Source organism: Ptiloglossa arizonensis, chromosome 14 (genome assembly GCF_051014685.1).
Source record: "Ptiloglossa arizonensis isolate GNS036 chromosome 14, iyPtiAriz1_principal, whole genome shotgun sequence".
In the NCBI taxonomy this organism is placed as follows: Eukaryota; Metazoa; Arthropoda; class Insecta; order Hymenoptera; family Colletidae; genus Ptiloglossa; species Ptiloglossa arizonensis.
The window spans coordinates 5,428,247-5,444,882 of NC_135061.1; the positions used below are offsets into that span (position 1 = coordinate 5,428,247).

At 31.2% G+C, this 16,636-nt stretch overlaps 3 protein-coding genes across 3 annotated transcripts; 1 reads left to right on the forward strand and 2 right to left on the reverse strand.

Moving 5' to 3' along the window:
* Positions 1-228: 228 nt before the first annotated feature.
* Dsor1 (mitogen-activated protein kinase kinase 1) lies at positions 229-8,605 on the forward strand. The gene is made up of 8 exons (XM_076326203.1): positions 229-801; positions 901-1,126; positions 1,210-1,322; positions 1,414-1,525; positions 5,067-5,243; positions 5,379-5,592; positions 5,841-6,007; positions 6,087-8,605. The coding sequence occupies exons 1-8, from the start codon at positions 680-682 to the stop codon at positions 6,201-6,203; spliced, it is 1,248 nt and encodes a 415-aa protein (XP_076182318.1). The 5' UTR covers positions 229-679; the 3' UTR covers positions 6,204-8,605.
* On the reverse strand, positions 1,452-4,889 carry LOC143154254 (sodium/potassium-transporting ATPase subunit alpha). The gene is made up of 2 exons (XM_076326204.1): positions 4,366-4,889; positions 1,452-4,270 (listed from the first exon to the last, which is right to left on the reverse strand). Exons 1-2 carry the CDS (start codon positions 4,795-4,797, stop codon positions 1,664-1,666), a joined length of 3,039 nt encoding a protein of 1,012 aa, XP_076182319.1. The 5' UTR covers positions 4,798-4,889; the 3' UTR covers positions 1,452-1,663.
* A 284-nt stretch (positions 8,606-8,889) lies between the features above and the next one.
* LOC143154215 (uncharacterized) lies at positions 8,890-16,538 on the reverse strand. Its single transcript, XM_076326132.1, has 13 exons — positions 15,878-16,538; positions 15,262-15,773; positions 14,918-15,194; positions 14,428-14,850; positions 13,924-13,951; positions 13,534-13,561; positions 12,276-12,339; positions 12,102-12,187; positions 11,865-11,992; positions 11,529-11,788; positions 10,915-11,423; positions 10,563-10,836; positions 8,890-10,503 (listed from the first exon to the last, which is right to left on the reverse strand). The coding sequence occupies exons 1-13, from the start codon at positions 16,086-16,088 to the stop codon at positions 10,121-10,123; spliced, it is 3,183 nt and encodes a 1,060-aa protein (XP_076182247.1). The 5' UTR covers positions 16,089-16,538; the 3' UTR covers positions 8,890-10,120.
* Between the last annotated feature and the right edge of the window lie 98 nt (positions 16,539-16,636).

Sequence of the window (16,636 nt, forward strand, 5' to 3'; positions counted from 1 at the left end):
ACAGTTTTATCTTTTCTTTTACTTTTATCTAATTAATTATTCATTTGTAGATTAATTTTCAAATTTTAATTAACGATTAGTTATCTGTGTTAAATAAGATAATATTACAGATCCGATAATATTAGGAATTTTGTGTAATCTGTAGTGAAAGTATTATATAAATTCGTATGTATTATTTAAGATTGAAAGCAATCTTACTCTAGGAACATTTTAAGTGAACAACGTGTGTGAGTCTGACGTTGTTCCCGGGAAGATTCGTATAACCTCTTCTTATTCGTGCAATATTTGCAAAAAATATGCATGTTTGCGCAATTTCGTGGTTGTTATTAGTAAATTAACAATTCTTTGAAACGAAGTATACGTTTATCTGTGGTTTACTGAAAGCTCTTTTCCAGCAAGAAATTTGACAGTTCAAAGCTTGACAGTTCAACTCCAACGACATTCTGAATTCAGGCTACTCCTTGTATTTTCGAACGAATCTTGCAATGAGAACAATTTTAATCATCGCACACGTACTGTGATTTAAACGAATATAATTAGAAATATAATATATATTCGATTAAATAAATTCTCAGTTAATTAATGCATGTACTTTAATTTTCATAAACATAATCAAGAAGTGAAATTTTTGTGCATAAATATCGTGTATTAGTGGTGCTCCTTTGACTTTATATACCAAATGTCAAAAAACAAATTAAATTTGACATTACCTCCTGGCTCGATAGAACCAGTTCCAGCTGTGTCACCATCACCACCGGTACCACCGCTGCCTATTTACTCAGAGCCACCAGTAATCCCAGAGTAATTAAAATTTCTTTCTAAGTGTGATTTTTCATTATATAAACTATAAATGATATTTATTTACCTATGCTGTTTGATTTTCACTAATTACTACTATAGCGGAGTTATGGGTAAAATGAGTATAGATGCTATTCAAGAAAGGTTAGAGGAATTAGAAATGGACGAAGAACAAAGGAAGAGATTGGAAAGCTTTTTGGGACAAAAGGAAAAGGTTGGAGAATTATGCGCAGAAGACTTTGAAAAACTTGGTGAACTTGGTGCTGGCAATGGTGGTGTAGTTATGAAAGTGAGACACAAAAAGTATGGACTAATAATGGCAAGAAAGGTACGATTTGTATTCATTGTATTTATTTAGAATAATGACAATTAATGTATCGAATAAAGTTAGTAATGAATATGATGTTACAGCTAATACATTTAGAAGTTAAACCTGCCATAAAAAAACAAATAATTCGAGAACTGAAAGTTCTTCACGAATGCAACTTTGCACATATAGTTGGTTTCTATGGTGCTTTTTATAGGTAAACCTTTATGTTTTATGTAGCAATTAATGCAATTTATTAAACTGTAATGTTATTTTACATTAATTACAAAACATTTTGTTTGTTACAGTGATGGAGAAATTAGTATATGTATGGAATACATGGATGGTGGATCATTAGATTTAATACTAAAAAAAGCTGGAAGAATTCCAGAACCAATATTAAGTACAATTACTTCTGCTGTAAGTAGTAAAGAGCAACCTCTTCTCATAAAACCTATTAGCTTATTTTATTTTATTTAAAGACTGCAACTTATATCCTGATAATTATAACTATAAATAACAATATGAAACTCATGAATTATAAATATGGATAAATATTCAATAATAAGTATGGCGTTCTATAAATCCACCTGGAAATTTACGAATGCACAGCCTTCTCAATTCATCGTATATCCACAGAAATGCGCCAAAAGGTAAACATGGCCAATACCAATAAGCACTTAGAGGCATAGTCTGTAATACTTTTTCAGTTCCTGGCACATATAACAGGATGCCGGTTAAAATTATTTCAAAAATGAAAGAAAAATTTAGAAACCAATTATCCATTCCTTGTTGGAAGATAGAGTTAACTCTTGTTTTACACATTATTAAATCTATAAGTTGCGTTATAACAATAGATAAAAAATACCCCGTACGTGCTTCGTTTAGTAAATCCATTCTAGTATCATATGTCCATGTTTGACCATAAGAATCTTGTAAATCATTAATAGACTTATTGTCCCAATCGTATCTTAATCCTAACAAACGATCAGGCAGAAACCCATTTAACATAAGAATCATAAAGTAGGTGTAAAAGGCAGCTAGAGACTGTGTCATTCCAATCTGACCGTATGTAAGAGATATTAAACGTTTGTTTACAAGTTTATCATACTTTGGATTTCTTGGTGCACGATGCATTATATCAGATTCTGCCTTCTCGTATGCCAGCGCTATCGCTGGAAGCAAATCCGTTCCAATATCTACACAAAGGATCATTTCAAGAACAAATGGCAAAGGAATAGCAAATATGATACTAGTTAGCATGGGTAACATCTCAGGCACACTGGAGGTTAGTGTATACGCGATAGATTTTTTAAGGTTGTCGAATATTAATCTACCTTCTTCAACACCAGTTACGATTGAAGCAAAATTATCGTCCATGAGGATCATGTCAGCTGCATTTTTTGTTACATCTGAACCAGTGATGCCCATGGCCACTCCAATGTCTGCTTTCCTTAATGCGGGTGAATCATTGACACCATCACCGGTTACAGCGACAATCTCTCCTAATCTTTGACAACTTTCAACGATGAGTAGCTTCTGCTGTGGAGACGTTCTTGCGAAAACAATTTCTTCGTATTTTCGTATAACGTTATCCAATTCATCGTCATCCATGTTTCTCAATTCGATACCGGTAATGATTATTGCATACGTATCGGGATCCGTTATTTGGGAAGACGATTTGTTTTGTAATACCGCTCTTTCATACCTGGTTTCGTGTCCCTCGCTTATGATACCGACTTTTTTTGCAATTGCCATTGCTGTTACAGGATGATCACCCGTTACCATTATTACTTTGATGCCAGCTGTACGACATTTTCTTACCGCTTCGGGTACAGTCGGTCTCGGAGGATCTATCAAACTTACCAATCCAACGAATCTGTAACCTCTTGTTGGAAAATTGTACCTTTGTGGAGAGTCGGTGTTGAACTTGAATTGCGGACCATACTCACTATCGGGTAGATAAAGATCACAATAAGCCAATACACGTTCGCCTAAGTATCCTAACTCTAGACAGGCACGTCGAGATGTTGCGTGATCCTGTGGTGTCATTTCTTGAGTCTCTCCTTCTGTAGTTAGTATGTGCGTACAATTTTCCATTATCACTTCTGGCGCACCTTTCAAGATCATTATATGACCATTCTCTTCTCTGTGTATCGACATTTGATACTTTGTTATAGAACTGAACGGTATTTCCGCAACCTTTGGATACTCCTTACGGAATTCTTCCGTTGGGTGTATGTGCTCGCAGAATCGAAGGATACCAGTTTCAGAGGCGTCACCGATTACCTCTCGTTCTTCGATTGGCTTTAACAGCATAAATTCCGTGAGAAACTCGGCGCGCAAGCAAAGAGTAGCGTTCTTAATCATGATGTTGAAGGCTGGTTTCTCCAATAGTAGAATCTTCTCAACGCCGAGCCATTCGCCTGGTGGAAAATTGTACCTCGAGGAGCCAAACCATAAGTTGGATACGCTCATCTTGTTCTGCGTGAGAGTACCCGTTTTGTCGGAACAGATTGTCGAGGTGGACCCAAGTGTTTCAACTGCTTCTAAATTCTTCACCAAACAGTTCTTCTGTGCCATCTTCTGAGCTGTCAGCGTTAAGCTCGTAGTAACTGTTACCAATAATACACTAGGCACATTTGCTATGACGATGCCAAGTAGATAAGTGAACGCCTGAATAATATCCGGATTGAGTGTCAAGGATAATGCGAAAAATAGTATTCCAAACATTATAGAAACAATGATGATTATTTGTACAAAATGCCTAATCTCTTTGGCTATTGGTGTTTGGGTTTTTATAAGCTGTGACGTGAGACCAGCAAGACGCCCGATCATCGTTCGATCACCCGTAGCAATTACTATACCTTTACCTTTGCCGTCCACCGCAAACGACGAGAAAAATGCAATATTGGAAGTTTCTAAAGGGTTGTCATCGGTAGGGTAACTTGTTCGAGCTACCGGTTCATTCTCACCAGTGATACTAGAATTTTCAACTCTAAGTCCAGTACACTCGATGATCCTGATATCGGCCGGTATTTTGTCACCAAATTTAATGAATACCAAATCGCCTAAAACCAAATCTTCCGTCGCCACTTGTAATTTAACACCGTTACGTATTACCGCTGCAAAAGTGGGTACCATTTTTTTGAAAGATTCCATCACCTAAAATCGTTACAAAGAAGAAGATTATATTACAATCTCAGCATTTAAAACTATATCACGGAGTAATTGATTTCACATATTGCGCGTTTGTCTACCTTTGTATTCTTACTCTCTTGTATATAAGCGAACACACCAGAGATTATGCAGATTAAGACAATAATAAGGCCTAACCATTCATTACCGCTGCCTGTACCTTCAGTCAGGATACTGATGCCGTATAAAAGAAAGCACAATGCTGAGCACGCCCATAGTAAAGTTGCGAATCCATGAAACATGCATTTTACAAATTTTATATATTCTGGAGTCACTTTAGGCGGAGTTAGAGCATTTGGCCCATCCCTAAGTAAAACTTTATTTACTTGTTCTTCGGTTAAACCCTTTTCCAAATTGGTGTTTAATTTTTCGCATAATCGTTCCAATGAAATTATATGATCTTTGGTAGTCAACTCTTGTTGAAGATCCTTTATTTCGTTGTCGGTAAACTTTTTCTTAACGACTTGATTAGGTGCTTGTGACATTGTCGGCATTTTAGATGTTAATTGAATTGCGTTCAAACACAAATCCCTTTAAAAAATTTAACATACATACGTAAGTTTCGCGCAAATTGTAACGCGACATATCCGAGAATCGATTGCTTTTAAGATTCAACTATTTAATGTTTGAAATCATGGCCCATCCGATCGATTTCGTGATCTTTTGAAAACCCAAAAATTTGATGCTTTTATCAAATTTAATTTTTCTCGATCTTCTTTCATCGACGATTAACATTACTGAATAGTATTTGGCCTCGTTATAGGTCTTGAAGGGTTTGAGCTATTTACGAGATAAACATGCAATTATGCATCGGGACGTGAAGCCGAGCAACATTTTAGTAAATAGCGCTGGAGAGATCAAGATTTGTGATTTCGGTGTTTCCGGACAACTGATCGATTCTATGGCTAATTCATTCGTCGGAACAAGAAGTTACATGTCGGTAAGAAATCATTAGATTAATTAAGATCATTATTACGTAAAATTTCAGTGCATAGAAACAATGTGCATAGATTTCACAAGTTGTGTTGTTATTATTAAATCCCAATTTTAATTACGTTGGTTTTCTCATTTTCAGCCAGAAAGGCTTCAGGGTACACATTATTCGGTACAAAGTGATATTTGGTCCCTAGGATTATCACTTGTTGAAATGGCTATTGGAATGTATCCAATTCCACCACCAGACGAAAAAACTTTATCCGCGATATTTAGCACTCCACCAGGCCAACCACCAGCAGACAGTGCTACTACGAATAATGCTTCTACTCCAACCACACAATCACCTGGACATAGTTAGTTCCTGTTTTTCTCCCATTAAAATTTATTTGACATATATTATAATTTCATTGTAATGAAATTATATTGCAATTGATATTAGCTACAACTAATTTATCTTTTTGTAAAAGATAAATATCCTATTATTCATCGTTTTAAAATATAAATTGTCTAACGTTTTTTTCGCGATTAAAAAGTTAATAATTTGGAATATATGAAAATATATTATCTTGTGTACCATGTTGAATGTGAATGTATTTTTCAGATACAGGTAGTCCACGACCAATGGCCATATTTGAATTATTGGATTACATTGTTAATGAACCACCCCCAAAACTGCCTGCTGGAATTTTCAGCGATGCTTTCACGGATTTCGTCGATCGTTGTTTAAAGAAAAATCCTGCTGAAAGAGCAGATTTGAAGACATTGATGGTACGTATTTCAGTCGTGTAACAAATGTCTGTTTAAATCAAGTATTCTGTTTCTTCCAATTATTGTATATAATTCTTAGAATCATGAATGGATAAAGAAAGCTGAATCCGAAAACGTGGATATTGCTGGGTGGGTATGTCGCACAATGGATCTACAACCGACCACTCCAACCCGTTTAGCAAACGTACAATCCTGAATAAATGTCACTCTTACATACTTGACTACCTATATACGCGTTCAGTACTCTTAAGTAAATTTCAGTTTCTTTTCGTTCGATTAGTATATACAGTGACGTTTGTGAATTCTTTTCTTTTTCTATTATAATAATCCTTGAAACGACAATCTTTCGCGATTTTGAAACTGGACTTTTTACATTAGAATCTGCCATTGTTTATCCAGTGTATTTTATATAATACTGCTCAGTCATTCGTTAGCGTTTGCGCGAAAGCATTTATTGTGTAGAATTTTAAGTGTACTAATATTTTAGTATTTCTACGAATTTACTCTCTTTTAAATGACAGAATTTAAATATTTAAAGATATAAGGTATTAGTTTATAATTATGTCCCGGTATTATAATATTTTAACGATACGTTGTAGTCTGATTTCAAAGTCGCGATAACATCGTGTAAAATTTAATATACATCATTCAGATGTAAGTACTTTTAATGTACATACAATATTATAAAGTATGAAAATCTATTTTGACATAGATGCATGATAAAATACGTCACTGTACTTGAATTTGATTTGATTTCACGTATTTTGTAATTTTATCTTATGCTTCTGTTGAAAGTATGTAAGATAAACAATTATCGTTATAAGTTTAACGTTATTGTACACTCATGGGCAAATTGTGTTCCCTGTGATGATACTAGGATACATAAATGGGCATCGAATTTATGAGAACATAATTCGAGGAAAAGAAGTGTTAACTAGAGATCAAGTTACTAGTATAACATTTGTACCTGACATTCGTAGAGCATTATTTACACCATTGAAAAAAGACTTTTGTTCAATCATTGCTAGAATGCCATACTATTTTTTACGAAGTATTGGTCCGCAAATAAACCTGATTTGAAACTGTAGTTAAATAAAACAGTATTTCAAGTAGCGGATATAAGTATTTGAAAACACGTGTATTTCGTATAATCGCAATAGTGCTGTTTATAATATTATTGTATAAAATAGTACTACCAACAGTATTGTTTAATGTGACAGGCATGTAATGATGTTATGAGCAGTACTTTATTGTAACCTGTATAATTTAACAATGACCTCTGAAGTACTATTTTATTTAGTACCAGTTAACATGAAACTTCATGTCATAGATAAAGATATTTTAAAATAGTAAAAAAAAATACTTTATCTACGTAATTAATCATTTTTTAAATATATATTAAAATAGTATAATATCCTTGCAAATATGTTGATTTGTCATATTATATCGTACATTGTGATCCAAAACATGACACTTCATAGGTGCAATTGACAACATAATTTTGATGTGTGTTCATGTGTTCACACAACATTGAATATATACAATATTGTATGTACTGTATAGCTAGCTGTGTATCAAGTCTTTCTTGTGCAATTTTTGTGAACTGTATTTGGGAAATAAGCCACTCATTTGGCTATTATCATATTTACACATACATCAGTAATTAAGTGTAAGTAGAAGATGTTAATAATTTGTATTATAACCACAAGTAAAAAAGATAGCTTAATAAGGTTTAAATTTCTTAAATCTTTATTGAAAAAACATTCAATCAAAACATTACAAATGTAGAAATTGTTGATTTCGTTGCTGCAACTCAGCAGTTGTTGATTTTTTTTAGTTAAATAATATTTGGTCTGTACTGATAATGAAGTGTTTAATATTGTACAATCTAGTAGGTATAGTTGCTTATCATTGTAATGTACTGACAAAGAATGTCTATATGTATATAGTATATCAATTAGTGTAAACATCTGTATTCCGTTGTATGCAAACATCGTTTTTTTTATTTCAAAATATGCTGCAATGGAATTATCAATTGAGAATAATAGAGAAGATTCATTACACATATATAACGTTATAGTAAATCTTACCCCGAGTTATACTTACTCGTGTTTGCTTAGCCACTACTTTTTTGTAGAACCGATTGCAGATATAATTATTGGCCTTTTCCGATTTGGCTTTAAAAATATCGGAATGTACTACGAGCATATTGTGATGTTTGCAAGCACAGTGAGAACACTCATTTATATGCCTCAGCGTAAGACGCTCAAGAACTGACCTTTCGTATTATGTTTATATGTCTAATAACGATGTGCGTAACTCTATTTACTATAACATGACATTCATGATGTATTGTAAACAGAAAACATTTTCAACAGTAAAGTTCTGTTAAGAAAAAATGTAAGATATGGTAACATACAGTTAAAAATTTTATTCACAAAGCAGTGAATCTTAACTGTCAAATGAATGATTACTTCTGGCACTTATTAAAAATGTATGGATATTTCTTGTTGCAAATTTGTGCATAATAATTGCCGTTGTATCGATTCACTGTCTAAATGTTGTAATTATTCAAAGAATAAATTTATCCTACATTGAAACATGATTTTTGTATTATTAAACCTGAGTAATGAAAAATGAGGTGCATCAAAATATTTAAGAAAATACAGATCTGTTTCTGTAAATACGATACACTTATTAAATACGATATGCTTATTAAATACGATTCATTAACAATATTTTAAACATATTAATATAAGCTCAATATTTTGCAAGCAAAGTATTTTGATGTGGATGAAGTTACATTATTTATCTTGATTTATCAAAACCTTACATATTATATGTTTTATTTGTACAAAAAGTATTGACTATTAAAGTGTCCCAGAAAATATTACGCAATTTTAATCATTGTGTTTCTTGTTACTTTTAAACTGTCTATGAAAATTAAGTATACATATTAACATACATTTGTGCAGATCATGAAAGTGTATTCTGCATTTGTTTGCATTTTCATTGTTACATTTATTTCTAAAATGAGCTACAAATAAATAAAAATTTTAGTGATTCTGCACAAATTATTAGAAAAAAAAATTATAATTCTACTGAAGCGATAAGGAAAATATACGAAGTTAAAGCCGAGGAAATTGTCAAACTTCATACAACAGAGTTATGTTGAACAAAATTTTACGATGGCGATATCAGTTTAAAAAGTGGAGAGTTGGTAGTGTAAATTCTCGAGTATTATGTGTAAATTAAACATTGATTGACAGATTATCAAGGGAGTTTGATGCATCGTTATCTTCATAAACTTGGAAAAATGAGTGGGTGCTGTCAAAAGATTTCCCATCAATTCATTCCAGAAATTCCTAAACAGTTTCTTGGAAAACTTCATCATCAGTGTTTTCTCGTGCAGATTGTTAACTGCAACGAAAACTTGGTTTATTATTGCAATTCTATCAAAACAAATCAATTAGAAGGGAACACTTAAAAAAAAGTTTTGTCTTACGTTTGATAGAAGTTCAAAGAGACACTTCAAATTGCTTTCAGGTAGCTGTACCATCAACACCAAACTCTCTATTTGTAACAATTAGAACATGTGTGTATTCTATAAAGAATAAGTGTACTTTCTCAGGGTATATCATAGTTTCTGCGACAACTAATAACATATCTGTATATATTTGAGTTTAGTAGTTCTGTTTTGGGATGAAACCAAAATAGGTGCATTTCTGTGAAACAAGACAATAGCTGACACTGTTTTTTCAAAGAAGTTTTTTCAAAGAAGATCTTTCATTCTCTGCACAACAAATGTAGCTTTGTGTAAATGCTATCGTGCTTTGTTAAACTGTGAACGCGTAATTTTTGTATAACGTCCACATTACTTTATCCAACTATTACCTCTTTAAAAGAATGGCACACTTCTTAAGAAGAAAGCGATTTAACAATGATAACAATATCAGATGTGAATGTGCAGAGTTTTTTGCATTCAATGAATCATCTAACGTAGTATTGCATAGGAATACAATTACTTGCAAAATAATTCTTGATATTAGTTTCGGTTCTAATTATGATCTAATAAACAAAGGTTTTTAAATGTGCAATATTTTCTAGAACACCCTAACTGAAAACTACATTAACTATATGCAAGAACGGCGAAACTTCGTTGAACAACTTAAGATTCACAGAAGTTTCCCCAACAAATATTCTCAAAATTATATTGTTAGTTCGATTACGGGTAATTGTGGCAGCTTTTTCTAATGTAAGATTCGTGACATCAGGACACGCTGATAAATCCAATAATTCTAATTGAGGTGCAGATGCAATAAGTTCAATGAACATGTTATCCGTAAAATTGCAATTACGACATGTTAATCTTTTCAGATTACACATATTTCGCAATGTAATGTCAGTTAGCTGTATCATGTCATTCATTATCAATGTTTCTAACTTTGGTAATGTTGTTATAGCAATTATTCCAATTTTTGTGACTAAACGGCAGGCTGCAAACATGTAAGAAATTATACACGCGTAAAATATTTTAAAACGATATTTAACTTACCACTGATATCTATGTAAGTAAGCTGTTGACATTTTGATGCCAAATTACAAAGAAGTTCATCTCTAACAACGTTATTCTTACTGATTTTTAAAACTTCAAGATTAGTTAATCGTGTAATGTGTAACATATCCCTTGATTCTGCTACAAGAGAAATGTCAAAAAGTTCTAATTTTTTTAAACTTGTGCAATATGTTGCAAGAGCTTCCATAACAATATTAGAAATATCAAAATGACGTATTGTAAGACTTGTCAGGTTCCGTAATTTTTGGATTGCCTACAAAAATACAAACGGTACATTTTAAATAAGATTTTCACAATATAACTAAATTAAATTAAAAATTATATACTTTACCTGAGATAAATAGATTTCTTGGAGGAAATAACATTCTTCTAAAACAATTTCTTTCATTTCTAATGGCAAATGTAACAAACAGCTTCCCCATAATTTACTATTGAATATTTCTAAATATCTTAATTTCTGATTTACATCGAATAACCTTTGTAAGTCCTGATCACAGATATAAAAGGTAGGACCAAGACTAAATTTTACAATATCATGACAATTAGTTGTTAATGAAGTTATACCAGCTGCAGAAACAACAATAGAAGTAAGATTGATTTTTTGTAAATTAGGACATAATTTCCCAACAATGGTCACTGTACTTGGACTTAATGTATAAGGTGCTAGAGATAAATCTATTTCATTTAAAAATTTCCCACATCGCAACAATATTTTACGAAAGGTATTTGTACTGACTATTGATCTTATAATGGAACTGTCAGAATTACACACATATGGCACTCCCAATTTCTTTACATTGCACCAAGATTTTTGACTTATAAGTCTCCATCTTTTGCACACTACAATTATTTAAAAATTGACATATTGAATCAATTCCTTATTAACATACATATTTTGAAGACAATAAATGATTTTATAATAAAAAAACAACCTTACATCCTTACCCATTTCCATCCTAATCCTCTCTATAATCGATAACTGAAGAAAAATATGCATCAAACAGTCATCATTTAACATTTGGATAGTATTTTTAATGTCACTTTCTACAAAATCTTCATTAGATTGTTCACTCAACTGTTTCTTGTCAGATTTTTGCCAATCTTTAGTATAATATTGATTTTCAATACTACCTGGTTGATGCCAAGAATCAGCTGGCTCAATTCTCAAGTTTCTATTGTGTAGCATTGTATCTCTACGTCTAGCCCTACAGATTATCATATTCTAACAATGCTGAAGTCCTCTGATGTGTAATTTCATCTTAGTTTTTATTCTATATTTACCTTACAGCTGATTCTACGTTGTTAAAAGTAACAAATGCATAGTTACTTTTTCCATTGTATCTTCGTATGAAGCAACTCTCAACAGTCCCATATTTAGAAAACAATTTAACAAGATCTTTGTACGAAGTCTAAAAGGAAACACTGCAATATTATTCTGTGTTTATACATTTTTTGCGGTATATACAAATACATATTTTATCAAAATCAAATTACAATATAAAAGGCATAAATACAAACCCTTTGTGCTAAGTTACTGACAAATAATTTTCGAATAGGCACTCCATCTTCTGTTACAGTAGAATGCTTTCGATACGCAACTGTGACTGCAACATGCAACAAACGAGCCTCGATGAAACTTCAAACTACTCAACAATTTGGTAAATCGAGTAACTTATATCCAAGTTTATTTACCGAGATCAAAGTAATCGGACATATATTCTTGTAAAAGATCGTCCATTTTTACATTAATGTTTTTCTGCCACAAGTGATTTGTTTTTTTTTATTTTTGATCTACCACCTACGAATCGATTTCATGATTAAAAAATAAAGATATACTAGATAAAATAATATACATATATACATAATATATGATAGTTGATTCAATTTGACGCCATAGCATAACCTCCTCGAATTTTCGCCGGCTATAATATACAAGTAAACCAAAAATTCTTTCAGCTATTTATACTTTTGCGTAGAATAAAGTACAATAAATAACGAAAAACTAAAATTCAAGAAATAATAACATAAAAGAAGATAAGTCTATTTCCATAGGAATTGTAATATATTTATCATTCATCAGAGGTATTTAAAAACAGAAACATTATTTAATCGAAATATTCGTTTTTGTATTTTTATTTCCTGGCAAATAAAAAATGAGAAATAATATTAAAGAAACTAATTTAGAGATTTTAATTTTAAACGCTTAAAAGTCATACAGTATGCATACAATACATAAATATAGCTTACCACTGACTTGAAGTCCTGTGGCAGGAATGCGAGAAAAGTGGAAGGGGTATATCTATTCTCACGCATACATTCGATTCTAGTTCGCTATTCGTCGTGTAGTTAAAGCATGTAAACTACTGATGAAGAAAATAGCGAAATAGAGAGAGATAATGAGAAATACACGGCAGAGAGAGAGGTACACATGGCGTATGCCATGCATCACATGGTGTAGATGCAACATATTACTATTGTACCATAGTCATATTTTATACAGGGCCACAATTTTTGCTAGTTTTTTACAATATGCTAGGAAAAATTGGTTATATAATTACGAGTCGGAGTAAGGAAAATTCTTTTCAGAAACAAAAATAATTTTTATATTAAGTTTAATAACACGGTATAGTTTGTTAATGTAATGTAAAAATTTATAAAAAATTGTAGAAGTTTTCAATTCCTAGTGGTTCTGTAGCATGAATTGATTCAACCTGAGTTTCTAAAGTACATCAATCACTTGTTTATTTACGTAAAAAAGCGAATTAAAGCTGCTAAGCAGTGAATTTAGTACATGCGTCGGCATCTAGCGGTGGACGTGGAAACTATTCCTCTACAAACTTGGCCTAGTAGCCACAGATAGCGCCACTTGTACTTTACGTACTGTAAAATTATCGTAATTTAATTAATTTATTAAATCATTTTGCAAACAACAATTAAAAATGTTCTGTACCTCATTTGAGTTAACTCTTTGGGTTTTTCTGTTAAATATAATTTTTATATTAAGTTTAATAACTTAGTGCAATTTGTTAACGTAATGTAAAAATTTATAAATTGTGAAAGTTTTCAATTCCTAGTGGTTCCGTAGCATGATTTGATTCACCCTGAGTTTCTAAAGTACATCAATCACTTGTTTATTTATGTAAAAAAGCGAATTAAAGCTGCTAAGCAGTGAATTTAGTACATGCGTCGGCATCTAGCGGTGGACGTGGAAACTATTCCTCTACAAACTTGGCCTAGTAGCCACAGATGGCGCCACTTGTACTTTACGTACTGTAAAATTATCGTAATTTAATTAATTTATTAAATCATTTTGCAAACAACAATTAAAAATGTTCTGTACCTCATTTGAGTTAACTCTTTGGGTTTTTCTGTTAAATATAATTTTTATATTAAGTTTAATAATGTAATACAATTTGTTAACGTAATGTAAAAATTTATAAGAAATTGTGGAATTTTTCAATTTCTTTCGGTTCTGTAGTCCGAATTGATTAAACCTGAGTTTCTAAAGTACATCAATCACTTGTTTATTTATGTAAGCGAGCCGAGCATTGATGAAAACAACTTGCGTCTTTTTTTGGCTGCAATATAATACTTTTATTCCTTTAAATTTGAATTTCGGCATAAAACCGGCAATTTATTTTACTCTGCATAGAAGTGAAGATTTAAAAGAAAATTAAACATTTTAATGATTTGTATAAAATTTGTTAAAAATTTTATTAACAATATTTACTTTAAATCTATACAGATTTTGTCATACATTTGTTACTGTACATATATAAAATATTTCGAAAATTTGTGAGGAGCTGTTTGTATTTATAAAACACAAAAAGAAATATTTAATTGAGGAAGGAACATGGACGCAATGTAAATATTCGTTTATAACGCAAGTCTCTGTCGATTATTCGTAAAAATGGTGAGACATCTGTAAATGTTTCAAGATCTACAGCAGTTCCTCCAACAAATAAATTCAGAATAATATTGTTAGTTCTGCAACTAGTAGCTGCTATTGCTCTTCTCAATGTAACATTTGTTATATTGTGACATCCAGATAAATCTAACATTTCCATTTGAAAAGAACACCGAAGGAGATTAGATATTGTTATATCAAAAAAATTGCATTCTTGACACACCAATTGCTTTAAGTTACATAAATATAATAAACCTTTGCTGGTCACTTGGTACAAATCACGTGTTATCAATATTTCTAGTTTTGTAAATTTTTCTATAGCTGCCAAAGTATAATCTCTAATAACATGTCCTGGAATATCTGAAAATGATATATTTTGAAGTTTCTGCATGGTCTAGAGACACATATTATATTTATTTAAACTTACCACTAAGATCTAAGTAGGTAAGTTGTTGGCAATGCAAACTCAATTTATAAAGAGTTGAATTGCAAATAAACCAATTTGCACTTGCCTTTAAATTTCTAAGATTAATTAATGAAGTTATGTATGATATACCGTTATATTGGAAAATACTGGACTTGCCTATGATTTCCAATGTTTTTAAATTTATGCAGTATTTACCAACAGCTTCGGTGGTCTTTTTCCAAATATCAAAGCACTCTTTTATTATAAGACTTTTTAAGTTCTTCAACCTCATAATTGCCTACATGTACCATATGAAAAATACATTATTCAAACGAAAAATACAACGTAAACAATTTTAAACTTACCTGTACTATATCATCATCACAAACATAGTCGCATCTCTCTATAACGATTTCCTCCATTGTTTCTGATGGCAAATCTAATAAACACTTACCAGATATTTTATTATCGACTAATTTTAAACATTGTAGCTTTTGGTTTGCTTTAAATAATTTTTCTAAATCTGTGTCGAAGAGACATATACGATCTAAACTGAGTTTTTTAATGTTGTGACAATTAGTTGTCAATGCTGTTGTTCCTGTTGAAGATACCTGAAGGCAACTAACATCGATAATTTCAAGATTGGGACATAAGTTACCAATAATGGACAATGCACTTTCTTTACCCTCACAAAATGTTTTTGTTAAATATATTTCTTTTAAGAACATGCCACATCGTGAAAGTACTTTATGAAGAATAACTGTATCAATTTGCTTCAGTTTCGCATCAGATGAAAATCCCCAAGTCGAATTCTGTAGTTCCAATTTTTTCATATTATGCCACGATTCTTGACTTACTTCTTTCCATTGTTTGCACACTACAATTTTTAAATGTTATTTGATGTAAATATATTACAAATTTAATATTAATATTTCTATATTTCAAAATGTTATATGCATTATACAATAAAATTAAACATACCACCTTCTATTCTAATTCTATCAATGATTGGCAAATAAAAGAAAATAAGCATTAAACAGTCATTGTTCAATTTATGAATACTGGTGTCTGCATTAGGTGTACAGTTTTGATTACATTCTTCGTTTGATCGTTTTTTTTTATGTCTGCACTGATTTTTTAACATATGATAGTGAGTTACTTTATTTTCTTTATGACGAATGTTAACTGACATAACTAAGTTTTCTTTGTTTGAATTTGTCCACTTTTTAAATTATATAGTTTTGAAGAACACAACTATTTCGCGAATTAGTCACATTCAGTAATTACTTTCTTGAAGAAAGAGTTTAAAATCGATTTCATTAAAAATTATTTTTTAAATTAATATTACTTTCTTTTAATTTTCCATCAATTTCACATTTTTACTCTTTCTTTTACCGATTTACAAATTGACACTGTGATAAATGCAGGAAAGCTTATACTTTCTCATCTTTTTGGTTAAGGTCCACTATCTTGCTCAAGATTTAACAGTAATCAATGATTTTTAATCACAAGATTAATAAAATTCGAGAAAGTCTTTGCCATCAATTTAATTTTATATTTATGTATGTTGAAAAATTAAATATGTGTTTATTTTATAATAAAATGCACACACTTTGTCTAAACTGTGTTTATTATACATCCATGTTTTCAAAAATAAATATAATTTTATGTCCTATTATTGATACATGTAAGAAACAAAATTATAAATACAATTATTTTATATATTTTCATAAAATATAT

Coding starts and splice junctions, on each gene's coding strand:
- Dsor1 (XM_076326203.1), top strand. CDS start 680: ATGTCAAAAAACAAATTAAATTTGACATTACCTCCTGGCTCGATAGAA. Junction 5,593..5,840: donor CACACAATCACCTGGACATA/GTTAGTTCCTGT, acceptor TGTATTTTTCAG/ATACAGGTAGTCCACGACCA. Junction 6,008..6,086: donor CAGATTTGAAGACATTGATG/GTACGTATTTCA, acceptor TATAATTCTTAG/AATCATGAATGGATAAAGAA.
- LOC143154254 (XM_076326204.1), bottom strand. CDS start 4,797: ATGCCGACAATGTCACAAGCACCTAATCAAGTCGTTAAGAAAAAGTTT. Junction 4,271..4,365: donor AAGAGAGTAAGAATACAAAG/GTAGACAAACGC, acceptor TAACGATTTTAG/GTGATGGAATCTTTCAAAAA.
- LOC143154215 (XM_076326132.1), bottom strand. CDS start 16,088: ATGTCAGTTAACATTCGTCATAAAGAAAATAAAGTAACTCACTATCAT. Junction 15,195..15,261: donor GTGATGATGATATAGTACAG/GTAAGTTTAAAA, acceptor TGGTACATGTAG/GCAATTATGAGGTTGAAGAA. Junction 13,562..13,923: donor AAAGAGTTAACTCAAATGAG/GTACAGAACATT, acceptor TATATTTAACAG/AAAAACCCAAAGAGTTAACT.